Consider the following 16593-nt stretch of genomic DNA (forward strand, 5'->3'; position numbering starts at 1 on the left):
TTATGTGCTGGTCATTTGTGGTCCCTCAGCCACGAATTAACCACTCGGTTCTTTCGACATTGCTGACCAGTGATTGTACAACACTTGGTAAGGGACAAGCAAATAGTCTAGATGCCAAGTATCTACAGTGACACTGCGAAGGGGAGGGGGAGGATGAGAGCTGAGCAGCGAGCAATAGTTCACTAGATGTAAGATACAGAGTGAGATCTGCAACAGAACAAGATCAGATAGCAGATATACTAAGAAAGTGGGAGACACATGGAAGAGGAGAGACAGTCAACTGCCCACAACTCTAAAATAAGCTGTGAGGAATATATTTCTTGATTGGACTGGACCGTACAGACCACGTGAGCCCTATACACATTTAATATGTGATAGGTTTTATCAAGTCTTTGTGCTGTTCCGAGGGTCAAAATTCTGACTTCAGTGCTTCACTAAGGTCATTTCCTACTTCCTGGTCTGTTTGTGTTCGACTGGATACCAGCAGTCACTTTGGACGACTTGACATTAGGAGTGACTGTGATGCTCTCTTCACTGAGGGGAGAAAGAGATGCGTTAAAACTAGGAGGCAGAGACATGAAGGTACTCGCTGATCACTTACTTTTCTGCCTCAGGAGGATAGAGTGGCTCTGCCCATAACAGAAAAGCACTGTTGAAGGAAGCCTGAGGAGAAACATGCAGCAGTTTGGCTAGAAGACTATGTGAGATCTGGGGGGGAAAAGGAAATTTCCAAATCAACATTTATTGGAAAAACTTGCACACAAGGTAAGCTGCTTCTCATAAATATACATCCCTAAATTACCCCAGACTTGTGGACAGTTTTATCTTTGTTCAGAGTCAAAGATATTTTCACAAAGAACTGTGCTAAATGTTAGCAGAAACTCTCTGCATGCTGCGACATTAAGATCACAGCCCAGCAGGCGCAGTGTGACTCCAGACAGAGCCGAGGAGCAGTCACACAGACTATCGGATATTAATATCCCTTGGACACTCAACATCGTGCTTCCTAGCAACAAGAGCATTGAAAAACAGAAACGGAAGCATAAATTACATAAACACATGCCTATACACATGCTGCAACACTCAAATTTCCCTTTGGGGATGAATAAAGTAATCAATCTATATATCACCCCAAACATAAAATGTCCATCACAGAGAAAAATCTCACTATATGCTCTTATCAATTATTTCCGTCCAACAGGCTGCTCTCTAAACTCTTACACATCAGGCTGAGGGTTTGAAACATACATTTACTTGAGTCTGACAGAGAGTGTATATTAAGTTTATCATCTACTGTACTTTGGGATTACTTGCTGTATATGCAGGTTGCTAATCTGTTCATAGCTATAAAGATTTTATGGTGGGAACACTTGCACAGCAGCCTTTCTGACCTCATTTGGAAGTTTTATTCAAAATAAAAACTCAATTGCCTTAGAAATTTGCATTCTTAAATTGTTGAGCAGAGTGTATCCAGCGAGTGTTTTAATCTCAAAATATTCCTAGATATCCTAAAAAACTAACAATACAGTCAAAACCAGCCATTAAACAAAAGCAGGACAGACAGTAAACTTATCCCCTTCAACATGTCATCTCTGACCTGTGGCTGAAGTGTTTCCCTCTGGGTCCCTCAGGTCTGCAGTGTGATGGTGTGGCAGTATTTTGTTTAATGACAAACTGCCAGTATATTAAACGAATAATTGTGACAGCAGCTCTTATGTTAAGGCACAAATTCCAGTCAGTGCAGAAGACACAGGAACTACATTTTCTGCAGCATCATTGAATGTTTTTTTTTTAATGTTGGCACTAATGCAGGTCTATAAAATTTTATTTTTAGCTTGGTTAGTGATGTGGTTCTAGGGATGTCAGTGTTATCCTGACAGGTGCTCAATCCACCACTCTGGTCCAGACAAATGTGTACAAAATGGATTATCATTACATTTTGTACTGACATTAGTGGTTGCCAGAGGATGAATCCTACAGGCTTTGGTTGTCCCTTGACCTAAGCACCAGCAGGTTGACCTTTGTGACTTTTTGGCTACTACATAAAGCAGGTTCACATGAAACCAGTTATAGATGTTCATAGTGCTCTGAGGAATGATGCTGTAGGTCAAGGTTTGTACTTATCTTGTGATATATCTTATCTTTTACTGCAGACATTCATAGTCTCCAGATGATGTATCCTACTGACTTTGGCCCCTGACTTTTCCTGTAATGTCACCATAGAGTTGACATTTTAATTAGAAAAATGTTAGCTCATTAACATGCCAAACTAAGATGTGGAACATGAGTAGCATCAGTATGTCATTTAGCTCAAGCTGTGCTGTGAGTAAGACAGTCCACCAGAACCCCTGGCTGTTTACTCCAAGTGAGGTTTATCACCAAGTTGAACGATAGACACAGACATGAATGATTCCAAAATATTTAGGCAGCAGGCCTGAGATCACACTTCTCTTCTTTGGTGTGATGTCTCTCTGTGTGAAACATTAAATTTCAGAAAAAAAATTAAAAAATTGTTAGCCTACATGGAGAGAAGAAAGTGGGATTATATAAATCTCTTGCTATAATTTGTGAAGACCTTGCCTGTGATACTGCTTTCATGTATCAATGATAGTGAAGATTCTGTCACAACTTTTATTTCTGACACCAATAAAACACAAGCTGGATGTGCTGAAGGTTACCCTTGGAACAGATTTGGATAAGGTTCCTTCCCTTTTAAAAATATCCCATCGATCCTTACCATCAAACCATTTATATCTGAGGCTATCTCTTCCCTATTTTCTGCTCCATGTTTTTCAGCCTGTATTATTTTCCATCTCACCCTCACAGGGGATTCACACAGCCTCATCACAGTACTCCTCTGATGCTAATAGTTGTAGCAGCTGGAAGAAACAGAAGATATGTCACATAAAATGGCAGGGCATTGGATTAGCGGGCTATTTCTGTACCTTGCTGATCAAAGAAGCATGCATTGTGTATACCAGAGTCTACCAGAGTGGGAAAGAACAAGAGGTAGGAAAGAAAATAACACATACTATTAAAGAAAACTAGAAATTAAATGTAGTGGGGTGATTACAGGTAACTGCAGTTTAAAGATTTGTGTATCATTTCATCACTTTCACGTTTGTCCTCAGTTTTCCACTATAAATTAATAAACATCTACACAGCTTCAAAACAAATGACATTCTTCACTGTTTCTTTTTTTTTTTTTTTACAGCACTGAGAGGAAAACCAATCAAAAGAAATGTTACTCAATCAACCATGAAACGTGAAACATGTTTTGGTTGGGAACAGCTATTATTATTTAAAACCAGGTCTTCAAATGAGATTTGATGGCATATAACTCCTGAGAAAAGATAGATTAAACTATATCATAAATATCAGAAATCTGTCTTTAATGAGTAAAACTGGAAATGTGGAGGACGGAAGAATGAAGCAGACATGGCTATAAAAGCATTTCATTGCATGCTGAACATATTAAAAGAAAGTTTAGTTGGAAATGTATTTCATTTTCAGTGACTTTGAGCAGTGAACTGTTGCCCAGTGTTGATAATGTGTATTTACCTGACATACTCTGTTAGTTCATATGGTATTAAATAAAGTAATACTGTGTGGTAAACATATTTATACTTAAACAAAGGCAAAGATATGTATCAGCCTTTCTTGTTTGTCCATGCACTTTCCAAAAATTATAGTGTGGACAAATAATAAAGTGCATAACATTCATTATTAATATTTTTCTTTCCTTTCATTACAGGAAACCAAAGTTGTGCCTCACCTCCCAGTTCCAGCTGACACTCCGTCTGTGTTGGACAGAGAGGTGCACTTCCTGTGAGCCTGGTCAGATTCGTATGAGACGGGCTGTGCCCCCTGAGGCATGAGTGTGGGAAGGGCCCGCCACCACAACTTCCTGTCCTGTGAAGAAGAAGGCCTGAGACTAAGTGCCATGCCTGCTGTGGGCAGCTTCGGCAATGGCAAGATTAACACGAGGCGCAAATACCACAGTCGGTTTGTCTCCAAGAATGGACAATGCAACATCCAGTTCTCAAACATGGATGAGAAGTCGCTGCGGTATATATCTGACATATTCACAACTTGTGTGGACATCCGCTGGCGATACATGTTCCTGCTGTTCAGTCTGGTTTTTGTGCTGTCCTGGCTATTGTTTGGTTTTGCATTCTGGGTCATTGGTGTCATACACGGTGACATGAACAATCCTGGAGCAGATGACAGTTTTGTTCCTTGTGTCATGAAGGTCAACACCTTTGTGGCAGCTTTCCTTTTCTCTATTGAGACTCAGACAACCATTGGGTACGGCGCTCGTTGTGTGACAGAGGAATGTCCGGCTGCTGTCTTCATGGTGGTCTTTCAGTCCATCATGGGTTGCATCATTGATGCCTTCATGATTGGTGCTATCATGGCCAAGATGGCACGGCCCAAAAAGCGTGCAGAGACTCTACTGTTCAGCCGCAATGCAGTCGTTGCTATGCGTGATGGGAAGCTGTGCCTCATGTTTAGGGTTGCTAATTTAAGGAAGAGCCACATTGTGGAAGCTCATGTGCGAGCCCAGCTCGTCAAGCCCCGATACACAGTGGAAGGCGAGTACATTCCCCTGGATCAGATTGACATGAATGTAGGCTATGACAAAGGCACAGACCGCCTGTTTCTGGTTGCACCCCTCACTGTCATACATGAGATCGATGAAGAAAGTCCTCTATTTGGTATCAGTAAGCAAGATCTGGAAATATCTGACTTTGAGATAGTAATTATTCTTGAAGGGTTAGTGGAGGCCACAGCCATGACGACCCAGGCACGCAGCTCTTACTTGTCCTCAGAGATCTTGTGGGGTCACCGCTTTGAGCCCCTCATTTTTGAGGAGAAACACCAGTACAGGATAGATTATGCCTACTTTCACAAAACATATGAAGTGCCATCCACTCCAAGGTGCAGCGCCAAGGATATGGAGGAGCGACAATTCTCAACATCAGATGCCAACTCCTTCTGCTATGAGAATGAGCTGGCCTTCATCAGCAGGGATGAGGAGGAGGGAGAGGAAGACAGGAAGTGTTCATCAGAGATGGTGAATGAGCCGACCGCTCCTGGAGGTGATGAAATGTTCGCCTGTAAAGAATCAGAGATTTAACCTTTGGCTCTTGCTTGTTGTGTTTGTTTTTGGATGCAGAGCAAAGCGAGCGTCATGTGAACGGCCCTGTGACTGTCACTCTGCTGACACGAGAACACCACTGCAGGTGGAGGACCAGCAGCACTGATCTCCATCATACAAGCATGGATGAAACTCATCACATTTCTCACTGGATAAACTCTTTTGCTTTCCTGAGATGGTTACTGAGCTTTACCAAATACAAACAGAAACTGTCATGGTTCACTCTCCAGATCCTAGTAAAAAAAAGTGCATGACAATAACATAGTTTTTTATGAATAGTTTGAGAAATGCTTGGTCATTTCAATTAAACTGTTCACAGTCCTCCTACATATGATTTACAGCTGAGTGTCGGGTGGACAGTTAACAAGCTCTTTCTGTAACATCTGGACAGTCATACTGTAACCCCTCATATATTGGTAATCAGAAACTTGACACATAATTCTGGAGGGCTCCCATGGAGAATAGAAGAGTCTAATTAAAGAAATGAAACCTTGTCACATGCTGTCACATGTCACAATACTGTGTCACATCTGTGCTTTGTATTGATTTGAAAGGCCAAATCGAAAAAGAGCAAAAACACAAACCAACAAACTGACCAACAGGAAACTTTGACACACAGCACAACTGAGGAACTATTGTAGATCTCTTCAAGTGGTTGAGAGATGCTATAAAACCAGCATATTAATGACCCCCCACCCCCTTTGTTTTGTTAGAAAGATGTTTCAGATGTTCATGGGACATCTTTGGTACATTTATATGGTCTATAATCACTTAATTTAAAAAAATAAAACATACAACAAAAGCCAAATTTGAAGAAATAAGAAATAGGCCCTGGGTAGGGCAATGACCCACATGTGACTTTAAAGGCCCTCAGAGGTGTTGACGACTCCACAGTGGTTTAAGTCAGACCTGAAGAAGCTCCTTGGATGAGATGTGAAATGTCTCCAAGACCCTCAAACAAGTCCTGCTGTCAACCAGCACTTTGGATTTACTTTGACCTGGATGACTGAGAATCTCCATAGACAAACGAGCCTGAAGATTAAATCCCTATAATTTTAAAAAAAGGACTAGAGAAATCAAAGATACACTAAGAAAACCTGTTAAAGTGAATGAAGAACAACAGCCTAGCAGGCTTTCAGGACACATCAGGTGTTTATATGAGACTGTGAGCGCCCTAGTTACACTCCGACCTCACGTTGTAGCACATCACACGTAACTTATTTTGCTGAAACCTCCAAAAATCCTTGGGAAAATGCAGTTTATATATTATTTGGTTCTAGCATTGAGTCATTTCATATAATGTGAAACTTTTGGTTGTTTAAGTTGTTCTCTGTTTTACTTTCTTTCTTTTTTAGTATGTAATAGTACAAGTAATAAAAATAGCAGGCCATCCCAGGTGAGGTGAATTACTTTTCCCTCAACATTTCTCAAACTAAAAGCTCCATGTGGGTTAACATTTGTACACCTGACTGCCATTTCAGCAAATTGAAATAAGTTTGTATTTATATCTTGCTGACTTGACTACCTGAAAGTATCAGAATAAGTTTGCTCCAGAAAACAAGTGGTGGTTCCACTGCCAAATGCTCCAAGAGCAGGGCCAAGGACATCATGCATGTATAGTCCACTAATTTGTACATTTGTTAGGCCATTACTGTAAATAACCACTAAATAATAATAATACATTATTTAAATCAGTGTTAATGTCATAGGTTTCTGAAGCAAAACGAGAAACTGGAACGACCCTGTTTGCTTGATAGACTGGAATATGACTATGACCTCCTGTTGTTGTCTTCCACTAAATGTATTTGAAGCACCTTGTTTTTTTCCTTGCAGGGTTTAGTTTGTTATGTGAGACAACAATTTATAAATTGACAGATAACTATTGATTACCACAATAAAATATCTCACAAATCCAACAGCTTTCTTTTATCTTTATGGTAGTCGGACACGAGGTATGGAGATAATTTTACAGTAAGCTTCTGCTGAATGCTTTGTTGTAGAATTATAACAAAGGAGCTGTGGGGAGGGAAAGTGGGAGTGAGGAGTTCGATAAGCAGAGAAAAATGAACTGAACAATTTATGGCTGTGATTTGGTGGGATGGTGTCTGCTTGGGGTCAGAGGTGTCTTCTTTTTTCATTCTTATGCAACCAATCAGGCACGACTTTGCATATGCACAGACAAGACTTGGCAGTCCTGCTTGATTTCACTGCTCTGTATCCTTGAAATGACATGCAAATGAACACACGCAAATAGACAAAACCAAAGAAACGTTAACTCAGAACTTAGAATAGCTTTGGTAAATATATTCAAAATCCTGTGTGGGCAATCTGCTTGTGTAACATGGCACTAAATTTAATCTATATCAGCTGACAGTTTGTGGTGATTTACAAAAAGTTCTACAAATAAGTAGCATAATGACTAATGTGATCACTAGTGAAACAGGTTGTTTCTCCTTATCTCTCTTTCAAAGGAATGATTAAAGTTTCTACTGGCAGAAAATGCTGTAAAATGTAACAGAGTAAGCAGAGTATCAGTGTAGGTTTGTGTTGATGACATGTCTATCCAAGCCTAATGCTGCCCAGGTCTACTTTAATTCAATTACCACTTCTTATGGTTATCAGCTAAAAAGTTTTTAAAAAAATGGCAGTTATCGTGGCAGCAGCAAGCTAGTCACAGTGACTGTGACATCTTTTATGCATTTAATTGTCAGGACGTTGTCTTAGCACCAAATACATGTACTAATTTCTTACTTAAAGAGACCTGTCTGTTCTGAGATGTGCTGTGTGATGGAAGAAGCAGTGAGAAATAAACTGGGATGCTTTCCACCCACTCTGCAGTGTTGGAGGATGAGAAGCTGTGGTGGGTCAGTCATGCAACATGCAGAGTGGGTTGCTGAATTGCAGCAGCTCTTTGCTGGTTCCCTTCAGCTGCCAGAAAAAGGTGGAGGGTGGAAAAAAAGTAATGACACAGCTGCAGTTCCTGTACTCAAGCTATAACCCTGACATTTTATATCTGCAATCAGTTGTGTCCAAAACCGTATCAGCTCTTTGACTTAAGGGTCATGAAACCAAACATCATTTGTTTGGAAATAGCTCAGGCACACAAAAGATAAATGCCAAAAAGTGCCCAAAGCAAAGTCTTTTTCAACAGGTTACCTGCTCACTCTGTAACAAAAGATGTAGATTGAAATGTAGGCAAAAATATGTCTTTCTAAAGCAGAAATAGATCTCATCTATTGCTCAGTGCAGCCTGCACACCCTGCTGTGGTTAATTACTGTCATATAAGCTAAAAATGTGCATCAACTGATGTGTTTCTCACAGAAATGTAATGACCACTTAGGCAAGACTGATGTAAAAAATAAGTCATTGTATTGGGAAACGAGTATCCATGTTGAAACTGACTGGAAATAAGCCTTAAGTCTCGTTGTCCTTGGCCAGAGGACGTGACATCTAATCATTACAGAACAAGTCAAGGAAACCAACTTTAGGATCTTCATGATATTATTAAGTTTGTCTTTCCAGTCCCAGTAAAATCAGATAGCTCAAGCATGTCTCATTTGATTCTCTTGAGGGGTGTGGACAGCCTAAAGGTTAGAGAAGTGAACTTGTGAATGGGAGATCGCTGGTCGGAAAAAAAAACACACCCTGTCTGGGAAAAACTGAGAGAGGAAACTGGTTTTAGAAATCAGGGTGGGTTAGACTGTAACTGAAACTAGTGTCTGACAGCCCCAAGTGAAGCTGAAACCCTGTGAATTTTTAGTTATGTAAAAAATGTTAAACCAAACAAATGTTGTACAAAAACAGTTAGTAAGGGATCAATAACAGTGTATGTAACATAGCTGTATTCATGATATATGATTAGACACATGAACAAATCCTTACAGTGTGTTACAAAATGTGGGTGTGACAGGTCGAAGCTGAAGGTTCATTAGTGAAAAGTAAAAAAAAACTTAATTTCTTTCAGCCACATCCCATATCGATTAGCTAATGATATTTGCTGAGTTGCCATGGAGAATAAGTACATTATTAAACAAAGAAATACATAAATACTGTAGCTTCATATTCATCCGTTCATTATTTATACCACTTATGCTGAAGAGGTTTGTACTGAGACTATGTTTGCTGTGATATGGCGCTATACAATTGAACTGAATTTTCTTCTACTTCTAAGATGTTTTAATTGAAACTGTTTGAGCCCTAAAGGGGTAAACTATGCAGTATTTCACAAAGGTTTCAGAATATTCATAAAATTAACACTAATTTGAGTAGCTGAATCCTGTAACACTTCCGACTCCTGAAGTGGAAACCTCTCGATTAGTATATACAGTAATCAAACTAGTTCCACTTTGACCAGCTACAACAAAATACTGCTAAAGCAATGAGGCATAAGTATTACAGATGTAACAATGAAATACATATCACTCAAGAAACAGACTTTTAGGTACATTTAGCTGATGATACATCTTCACTTTGACTCTAGTAGGATGCTGAGTGGAAGACATTTACTTATTCTTCCACTGTTGATTTTGACATTGCCAATAATCAATAGTGAATGAATTGTCAATTCATTATGTTACAAGTGCTCCACAGAGGATGTTTTAGTTATTGACAAATGTATTCATCAACTCTTAAAATGTGTACTGTCTTATATCTGTTTACAACTTCAGTGAGTTATGACTTAGTAATTTTTACTGCTTATAAAGTACATGAGGGTAAAAATACTCTTTACATTATTTTGGCTATTAAAATAATATCACAGACTGTGTCATCTATCCACTTTGGTTGATGTCAAACTGAACATGTGAATCTAAAGGTAGCTACCAGGTACTGTAGATCGTCTTGACATGATTCAGCAGACATCACTCACAAGTTCAAACATGTAATCACTTTATTCTGCTTAGACATTTATCGTCCAGCTGAGCACATCACTCAGCAGCAGGCTGCTAACTGCTCCAGCCTCGACTTCTGCAGACATACTGTATTTGATTACAGCAACAGGCTGATTGGATTACAGGAGGCACGGACTCAAATACCTACAGCAAACACAGAGCAACTGGAGAACTTCCTGCTGGAAATGAACAAGCAGAATGGACACCAGCTACTCAGGTCAGCCAGGGTTAATACACTGACATGATCTATTAAAGGACATAGCGCAAAAGTGTCTCATTTTGAATCTACAATGTTTTATTCACTTGAAAATGACTTCTACGTGAGGCCGATACTGTTCATGTCACGAGATGTCCTCTTTAGTCTCAGCTCTATTGTCAGTTTCACTGTTTAAACTGAATACTAGTTTCTTAAGTTTAATATCTAATTTCTGTCACTGAGAAGACTAAAGGAGAGCAGGATAGTGTGCATGTGACAAAACAATGCTAAATTTAATTCCACCATGTGATGCAAACAGAAGCTGTATTTGGGATAGCCCATGATTTTACATTAGAATAACATACGACAAGGGAGATGGTTGAGGTGTGTAACCACTGTAAAATGTCTCAAGCTACTGGGATTGGACCTGGACTGGAACCATTTTCACTAATACTCTTCTAAGAACAAAGGATAGTTGAGCAAACAATGTCTGATACTTTTCATGATAATTTTAATGTTATAAAAACATCCTGTCAAAAAAAAAAAAAACTTTATTCTGCCTCCTAAAGACTTAAAATCCTGTTAAACTCTCCCTTTAAAATTCTGATTTCATTACATTAGAACAGCCCGTTCTGAGGAACAAAGGGGTGAAAATCTATAAATAAAATCTCTGAAGCCTCCTTTTGCTGCCCCCATGCGCCACATACAGTGCAATGCAGTTTGGATGTTTTCATACCTCAAATGTAACAAAACTATATATTTTTGTATCGCTCATTAATTTATGTTTGCTTCTTCTGGATAATCATCAGTTTAACAATACCTACTAAATGAAGGAAGCTTTTCTGTTATTAAATACATTTTATTACACAACAGATATTTTTGACAGTCTGGTCCTTTAACATAAAGAACATGAGTTGTTTTGGTTGGGTGCAAGTCTTCCATTCCTGTACATGGGCTTATGTATTTGTATATGTCTACTTTTAACTCATTTGACCAGACACAAACACCCCATCTCCCTAAGTGACCCCCCCCCCCCCCCCCCCCGCTCACCACACCCCGCCATCACTGCAGAGTTTCCCTTCAGCCCCAATTATCGTCATCTGACTTAGGCAGGATGTCTGTGACCAGGCCAGTACCAATAGTTTTGCTTCCCTCTCTCAAAGTGAACCTCTGGCCTTTCTCCAGAACCATTGGCTGGCGAAGGGTCATTATCAAAGAGGTGTCCTCCCCTGGCATCACCATTTCCTAAAACAGGAAGAGAACAACAGACCAAGTGGTTACAAACAGTCAACATCCTGTTGTTATACTACACTGTTTACAGATATGAAAGACTTGAAAATACATTAATTTATGTTGGGAAAGTTTACTTTATGAACTGGTGGATATCCTCACTGGAACAAACCCACACTGAGTGCCCAGAAGAATAAACATCACTACACACTTTAATAGAATCCAACAGCCCTGCATTAAATAATAATCTTGTCAAACTTCAAATAACAAAATGTTTAAAATGCATGTAGCGCATGTCATCGTGCAATAAAACTATTTTAGAATAACTGTTAAAATCTTTATGTAAACAAAGACACGTGCACGATGATGGCAAAAATCATAATGAAGATTATTGTGGTCAATACTGAGATCACGATTATTTAACACGATTACTCATCAACTTAGAAAACATCAAGTATTTAGTGAAAATGTCTTAACAGTGGGTTTTCTTGAACTTTAAACATGATTCAACTAAAAAACAAGTATTTTATCTACAGTACCTAATCGTGATTGACAGTTCAGAAGAAACTGTTTTATCTCAATTATTTTGTTTTCATAATCATTGGATGCCTAAATTGTATTTGAAAATAAAATTCAACTAATGGCCTACATGGCCCTACGCACTGTTGTAGATGGGATTCAAACCTGACACTATATGACAAACGCACCTTGTCACTGGGCAGAGTGATCCTGCAGGCCATGTCCCAGGTTAGAGAGAACATGACAGGAATGAAGTTGCTGACAAATGGTTTGTGTCTGCCTCCCTCCTCCTTACTCAGAATATACACCTGTGATACAAGAAGCAGACAGACACACACACAAAACTTTCATGTAACAGATAACATGGAGTCATGGATTTCATTTTAGAATCGCCTAAAATAAACAAAAAACAAAAAAACATATCCTCACTAAATCTCTTTGTGCATATAAAAAAACTTATATCCTCACTAAATCTCTTTGTGCATATCAGTAGATAAACAGTGTCTTTAATTCAGTGATTGACCCCAGAGTCATTAGCTGGTCTTCCCAGTTTACTTTAGAAACTGCTTTTTAGCCACTGCAGTGACTGGATTCTATACGGTACCATCATACAGTACCGTCGTGATTGTCACCCCATCTCCAGTTAGGATTTTGCCATTTAAATTCAGATTGCTAAAAATACAGTGGTGTGAAAAAGTGTTTGCCCCCTTACTGATTTCTTATCTTTTTGCATGTTTGTCACACTGTAATGTTTCAGATCGTCAAACAAATTTATATATTAGTCAAAGATAACACAAGTAAACACATCATGCAGTTTTTAAATGAAGGTTTTTATTATTAAGGGAAAACAAAATCCAAAACTATATAGCCCTGTGTGAACAAGTGTTGGCCCCCCTGTCAAATGAAGTTGCTGACAAATGGTTTGTGTCTGCCTCCCTCCTCCTTACTCAGAATATACACCTGTGATACAAGAAGCAGACAGACACACACACAAAACTTTCATGTAACAGATAACATGGAGTCATGGATTTAATTTTAGAATCGCCTAAAATAAACAAAAAACTAAAAAAACTTATATCCTCACTAAATCTCTTTGTGCATATCAGTAGATAAACAGTGTCTTTAATTCAGTGATTGACCCCAGAGTCATTAGCTGGTCTTCCCAGTTTACTTTAGAAACTGCTTTTTAGCCACTGCAGTGACTGGATTCTATACGGTACCATCATACAGTACCGTCGTGATTGTAAACAGATCAATAGGAACTGTTTGAAACTTTATCTGCTCAGACCTGGGCCTGGACTTTCTGGTGAGGCATGATGGACCCTGGTTTGCACAGCACCATCCCTCTCCTTACATCCTCCCTCTTCAGACCTCGCACCAGAGCGCCCAAGTTATCTCCTGCCTCTGCCCGATCCAGAGACTTGTGGAACATCTCGATACCTGTGCCCAAGAGGACAGACACCAAGGTCAAAATGTTGTTTATGCACCAATGCTCCTACAGCTCATACATCTTTGGACACACCAGTACACCAGCCTGACTTGAATTCGTCGTCATTTACCCGTTTCTCTACTAACTTACTGAGATTTTTACTTTGTTACACATGTCCATTTGTCATGTCCTTTTTAAACAGCACTAGACCTCCTCCTCTGAGTTTCTGCTGTTTTCTCTTTCACTCACCTGTAACCACAGACTTGATTTTGCAGTTGTGGCCCACAAACTCACAGTCATCTCCTTTATTGATGACACCCCTCTCCATAGTGCCTGTCACCACTGTACCCCTGCCTGAAACACACAATAGATGATCAAATTCAGAGAAAATAACCTTTTTTTAATATGTCTCAGCTTATTACAACTTTGAGTTAGTGTTTTACAGTTACAGCCCCCCAACCCCCCCCACAATTTACCTGGAATAGAATAAATTCCTTCAATGGGCAGAAGAAAAGGTTTCTCCAGCTCTCTTTTGGGGAGAGGAACATAAGAATCCACAACCTCCAGCAGTTTCATCACTGCATTCACACCCAAGTCAGGATCCCTGTTCTGATATAGAGGAAAAACAATTACCCAGATGTCTCAGAGGATCTACTGTAGAAAATTAAACAGAGGCGTAATTCTGTGGATTGGTGCTGTATTATCAGAACTGTAAGATGATTTACTGCCAGCATTCCTCTCACCTCCAGGGCGCAGAGAGCAGAGCCTATTATAACAGGTGTGTTCTCGCCATCATAGCCAAACTCAGTGAGCAGCTCGCGGATCTCGATTTCCACCAGCTCCACCATCTCCTTGTCCTCCACGGCGTCGGCCTTGTTAATGAAAACCACAATATGCTCGACGCCAATCTGCCTGGCCAACAGGAGGTGTTCGCGTGTCTGAGGCATCTGGCCATCAGTGGCTGCCACCACCAGGATGCAGCCATCCATTTGAGCTGTGCCTGTAATCATGTTCTGAACAAGGAAAGTAGTCCTTATTGTGATAAGTCCAACAACAACAAAGTTGCATCATATTCAGTGTTTTCTTGTTCAGGTTAGTTGCAGGAGCATGAAGAAGAAAAGCAGATCACCTTGATGTAGTCAGCGTGACCTGGGCAGTCTGTGTGGGCATAATGTCTATTGGCTGTGGTGTATTCCACATGAGAGGCGTTGATGGTGATGCCTCGTGCCTTCTCCTCAGGAGCATTGTCAATGTCCTCATACTTTCTATAGTGAGCACCACCAACATCAGCGAGCACTGGGGAGGGAAGTCCACATCACTCAGATCATGTGTGAGCACAAACAACTAAAGAGCTTTTACTTTTCCTTGTGGGTCGGTTCAACTAATTCACTGTTTGGACTAAATAAAATATGATGTATGTATGTGTATCTAAACCAGTGTAAGAATAAAAGCTTGGACATCAGTGATTCTACCTTTTGTGATGGCTGCTGTCAAGGTGGTCTTGCCATGATCAACATGGCCAATTGTTCCAATGTTCACATGGGGCTTCTCTCTGCTGTATGTCTTCTTAGCCTCCGCAGCAAAGGTCCGCCGACTCAGAGGCACAGCACACTACAAGCCAATGACAAATTCAGGAGTTAGAACTGTTAGAAAGCCATATTTTACAGTCTGTAGACTGCAGATTGTGAACTTACTCACCAATTTGAACGAGTTGTGCAGGAGGCTTGGTGAAGAAAGTTGAAGGGCTGAGAAGAGTGAATCAAAGTGTTTGAACTATATAAACTCACACAGCAGCTGATTATCACAGTCTTGGTGGACTGACAGATCAAAAATCTCTTTCAGAGTCATAATCCACAAACCAAAATGTGTCATTGGGATGCAAAATCTGACACTAGACTTTGTTATTATTGCATGGCTCGTAACCAACTGTAACTACTATAACAATAACTACTAGTTGTTTTCTAGGAATATACTTAATTAAGTGTCAACGGGATAAAACAATACTGTAGTACTATAAGGATTCCTGAAATGCTGAAGTTGTTTTTCACATGCATGGATCAATGTGCACGAGTATCTTCAGATAACAGAAATGGGACTATGTGAGAGTTTAGTATCAGATTATCACATGGATTAAATCAGTGGGCTAAAAGATGCTTTGCTGCAGCTGACATTAAGCTTACAAGCTTTTGAACCAAAGGAAAGGCTCGGCAGTGTGTTTTTACTTCAGATAAGCTGCTGGCAACTATAAGAAGCAAGCTTCGGCAATCATCCAGTTGTCTTTGATATTAACTACTTTTAATAATTATTCATCAGTTCGTTGTCAGCCTTTGTTAGCTACATCGATAGCTAACGATCACTGGTAACGTGACCTTGCGCTGAAACGGGAAGAGACTTTCCATGTTCCTATATTTTGCTGGTGCAAACAATTTATTCTATTATACGCGCACAACAAAACGGACGGAAATGCACACAAAGTCAGATACTACCAAAACATTAAACTATTTTTTACCAGAGAAACATGCACGCAGCCCCACGAGCACCGCCATCTTGGATGATCTGCCAAACCAAAGATGAAAGTCAAGAGAGTGCCTTGTAAGTTCCAGAGATGTCGCTCGAAGCAGCGGACCTCCCTCGTATCAATAAATTGTTTGTTGTAGCTTTTTCTCATATAAGTATAAAATAATAAAACACTCCTACTACTACTTATAATACTACTAATAAAGATACACATTACTTATTGAAGTTTTTAAATAAGAGAAAGTGAACTTGAACTTAATTCTGGGTGCTACATTGTATTAATTTCTACAGCTTGATTTATTTGCTTATTTGTTACATTGCAGAAAAACGCTTTGTTTTATTTCTGTATTTGTCATATATTGAAAGACTTGCTGATGTCAAGCATGAACACGTTAAGATGTAATTACCTTATACTTTACACTATTTATCAATTATGTGATTTCATAACATGTACTTGCCATTAAAAGGTCTTCCGCTCGAGGGGTTTTTCATCTAGAACGTATGTCACTTTTACTGACTCTCTGAACGTCGCGCTTAGCAACGTCACTGATTTACCTTAAGTACGCTACTAAGGCGGAATTTGCTGCTGTAGCTTTTAAATATCGGAGTCGTATTACGGTCTCTTTTTACTAATTTATTATTTTATAAAGC

The 16593-nt window shown here is 39.6% G+C and overlaps 2 protein-coding genes across 4 annotated transcripts; one reads left to right on the plus strand and one right to left on the minus strand.

The window, feature by feature from the left end:
* Positions 1–217: 217 nt before the first annotated feature.
* Positions 218–7033, plus strand: kcnj12b (potassium inwardly rectifying channel subfamily J member 12b). 3 transcript variants are annotated; one of them, XM_020597766.1, is made up of 3 exons: positions 218–765; positions 2827–3009; positions 3755–7033. In XM_020597766.1, exon 3 carries the CDS (start codon positions 3875–3877, stop codon positions 5138–5140), a length of 1266 nt encoding a protein of 421 aa, XP_020453422.1. In that variant the 5' UTR covers positions 218–765; positions 2827–3009; positions 3755–3874; the 3' UTR covers positions 5141–7033. The 3 variants fall into 3 exon arrangements, with proteins under 3 accessions (XP_020453422.1, XP_020453423.1, XP_020453421.1); XM_020597767.1 differs by lacking the exon at positions 2827–3009 and having other exon boundaries at positions 3755–5077; positions 5180–7033; XM_020597765.1 differs by lacking the exon at positions 2827–3009.
* Positions 7034–11302: 4269 nt separating this feature from the next.
* Positions 11303–16480, minus strand: tufm (Tu translation elongation factor, mitochondrial). The gene is made up of 11 exons (XM_020597834.1): positions 16401–16480; positions 15935–15981; positions 15124–15170; positions 14898–15036; positions 14555–14721; positions 14169–14438; positions 13902–14034; positions 13675–13779; positions 13285–13436; positions 12185–12304; positions 11303–11492 (listed from the first exon to the last, which is right to left on the minus strand). Exons 2-11 carry the CDS (start codon positions 15969–15971, stop codon positions 11328–11330), a joined length of 1335 nt encoding a protein of 444 aa, XP_020453490.1. The 5' UTR covers positions 15972–15981; positions 16401–16480; the 3' UTR covers positions 11303–11327.
* Between the last annotated feature and the right edge of the window lie 113 nt (positions 16481–16593).

Source organism: Monopterus albus, unplaced genomic scaffold (genome assembly GCF_001952655.1).
Source record: "Monopterus albus unplaced genomic scaffold, M_albus_1.0 scaffold35.1, whole genome shotgun sequence".
Classification (NCBI taxonomy): domain Eukaryota; kingdom Metazoa; phylum Chordata; class Actinopteri; order Synbranchiformes; family Synbranchidae; genus Monopterus; species Monopterus albus.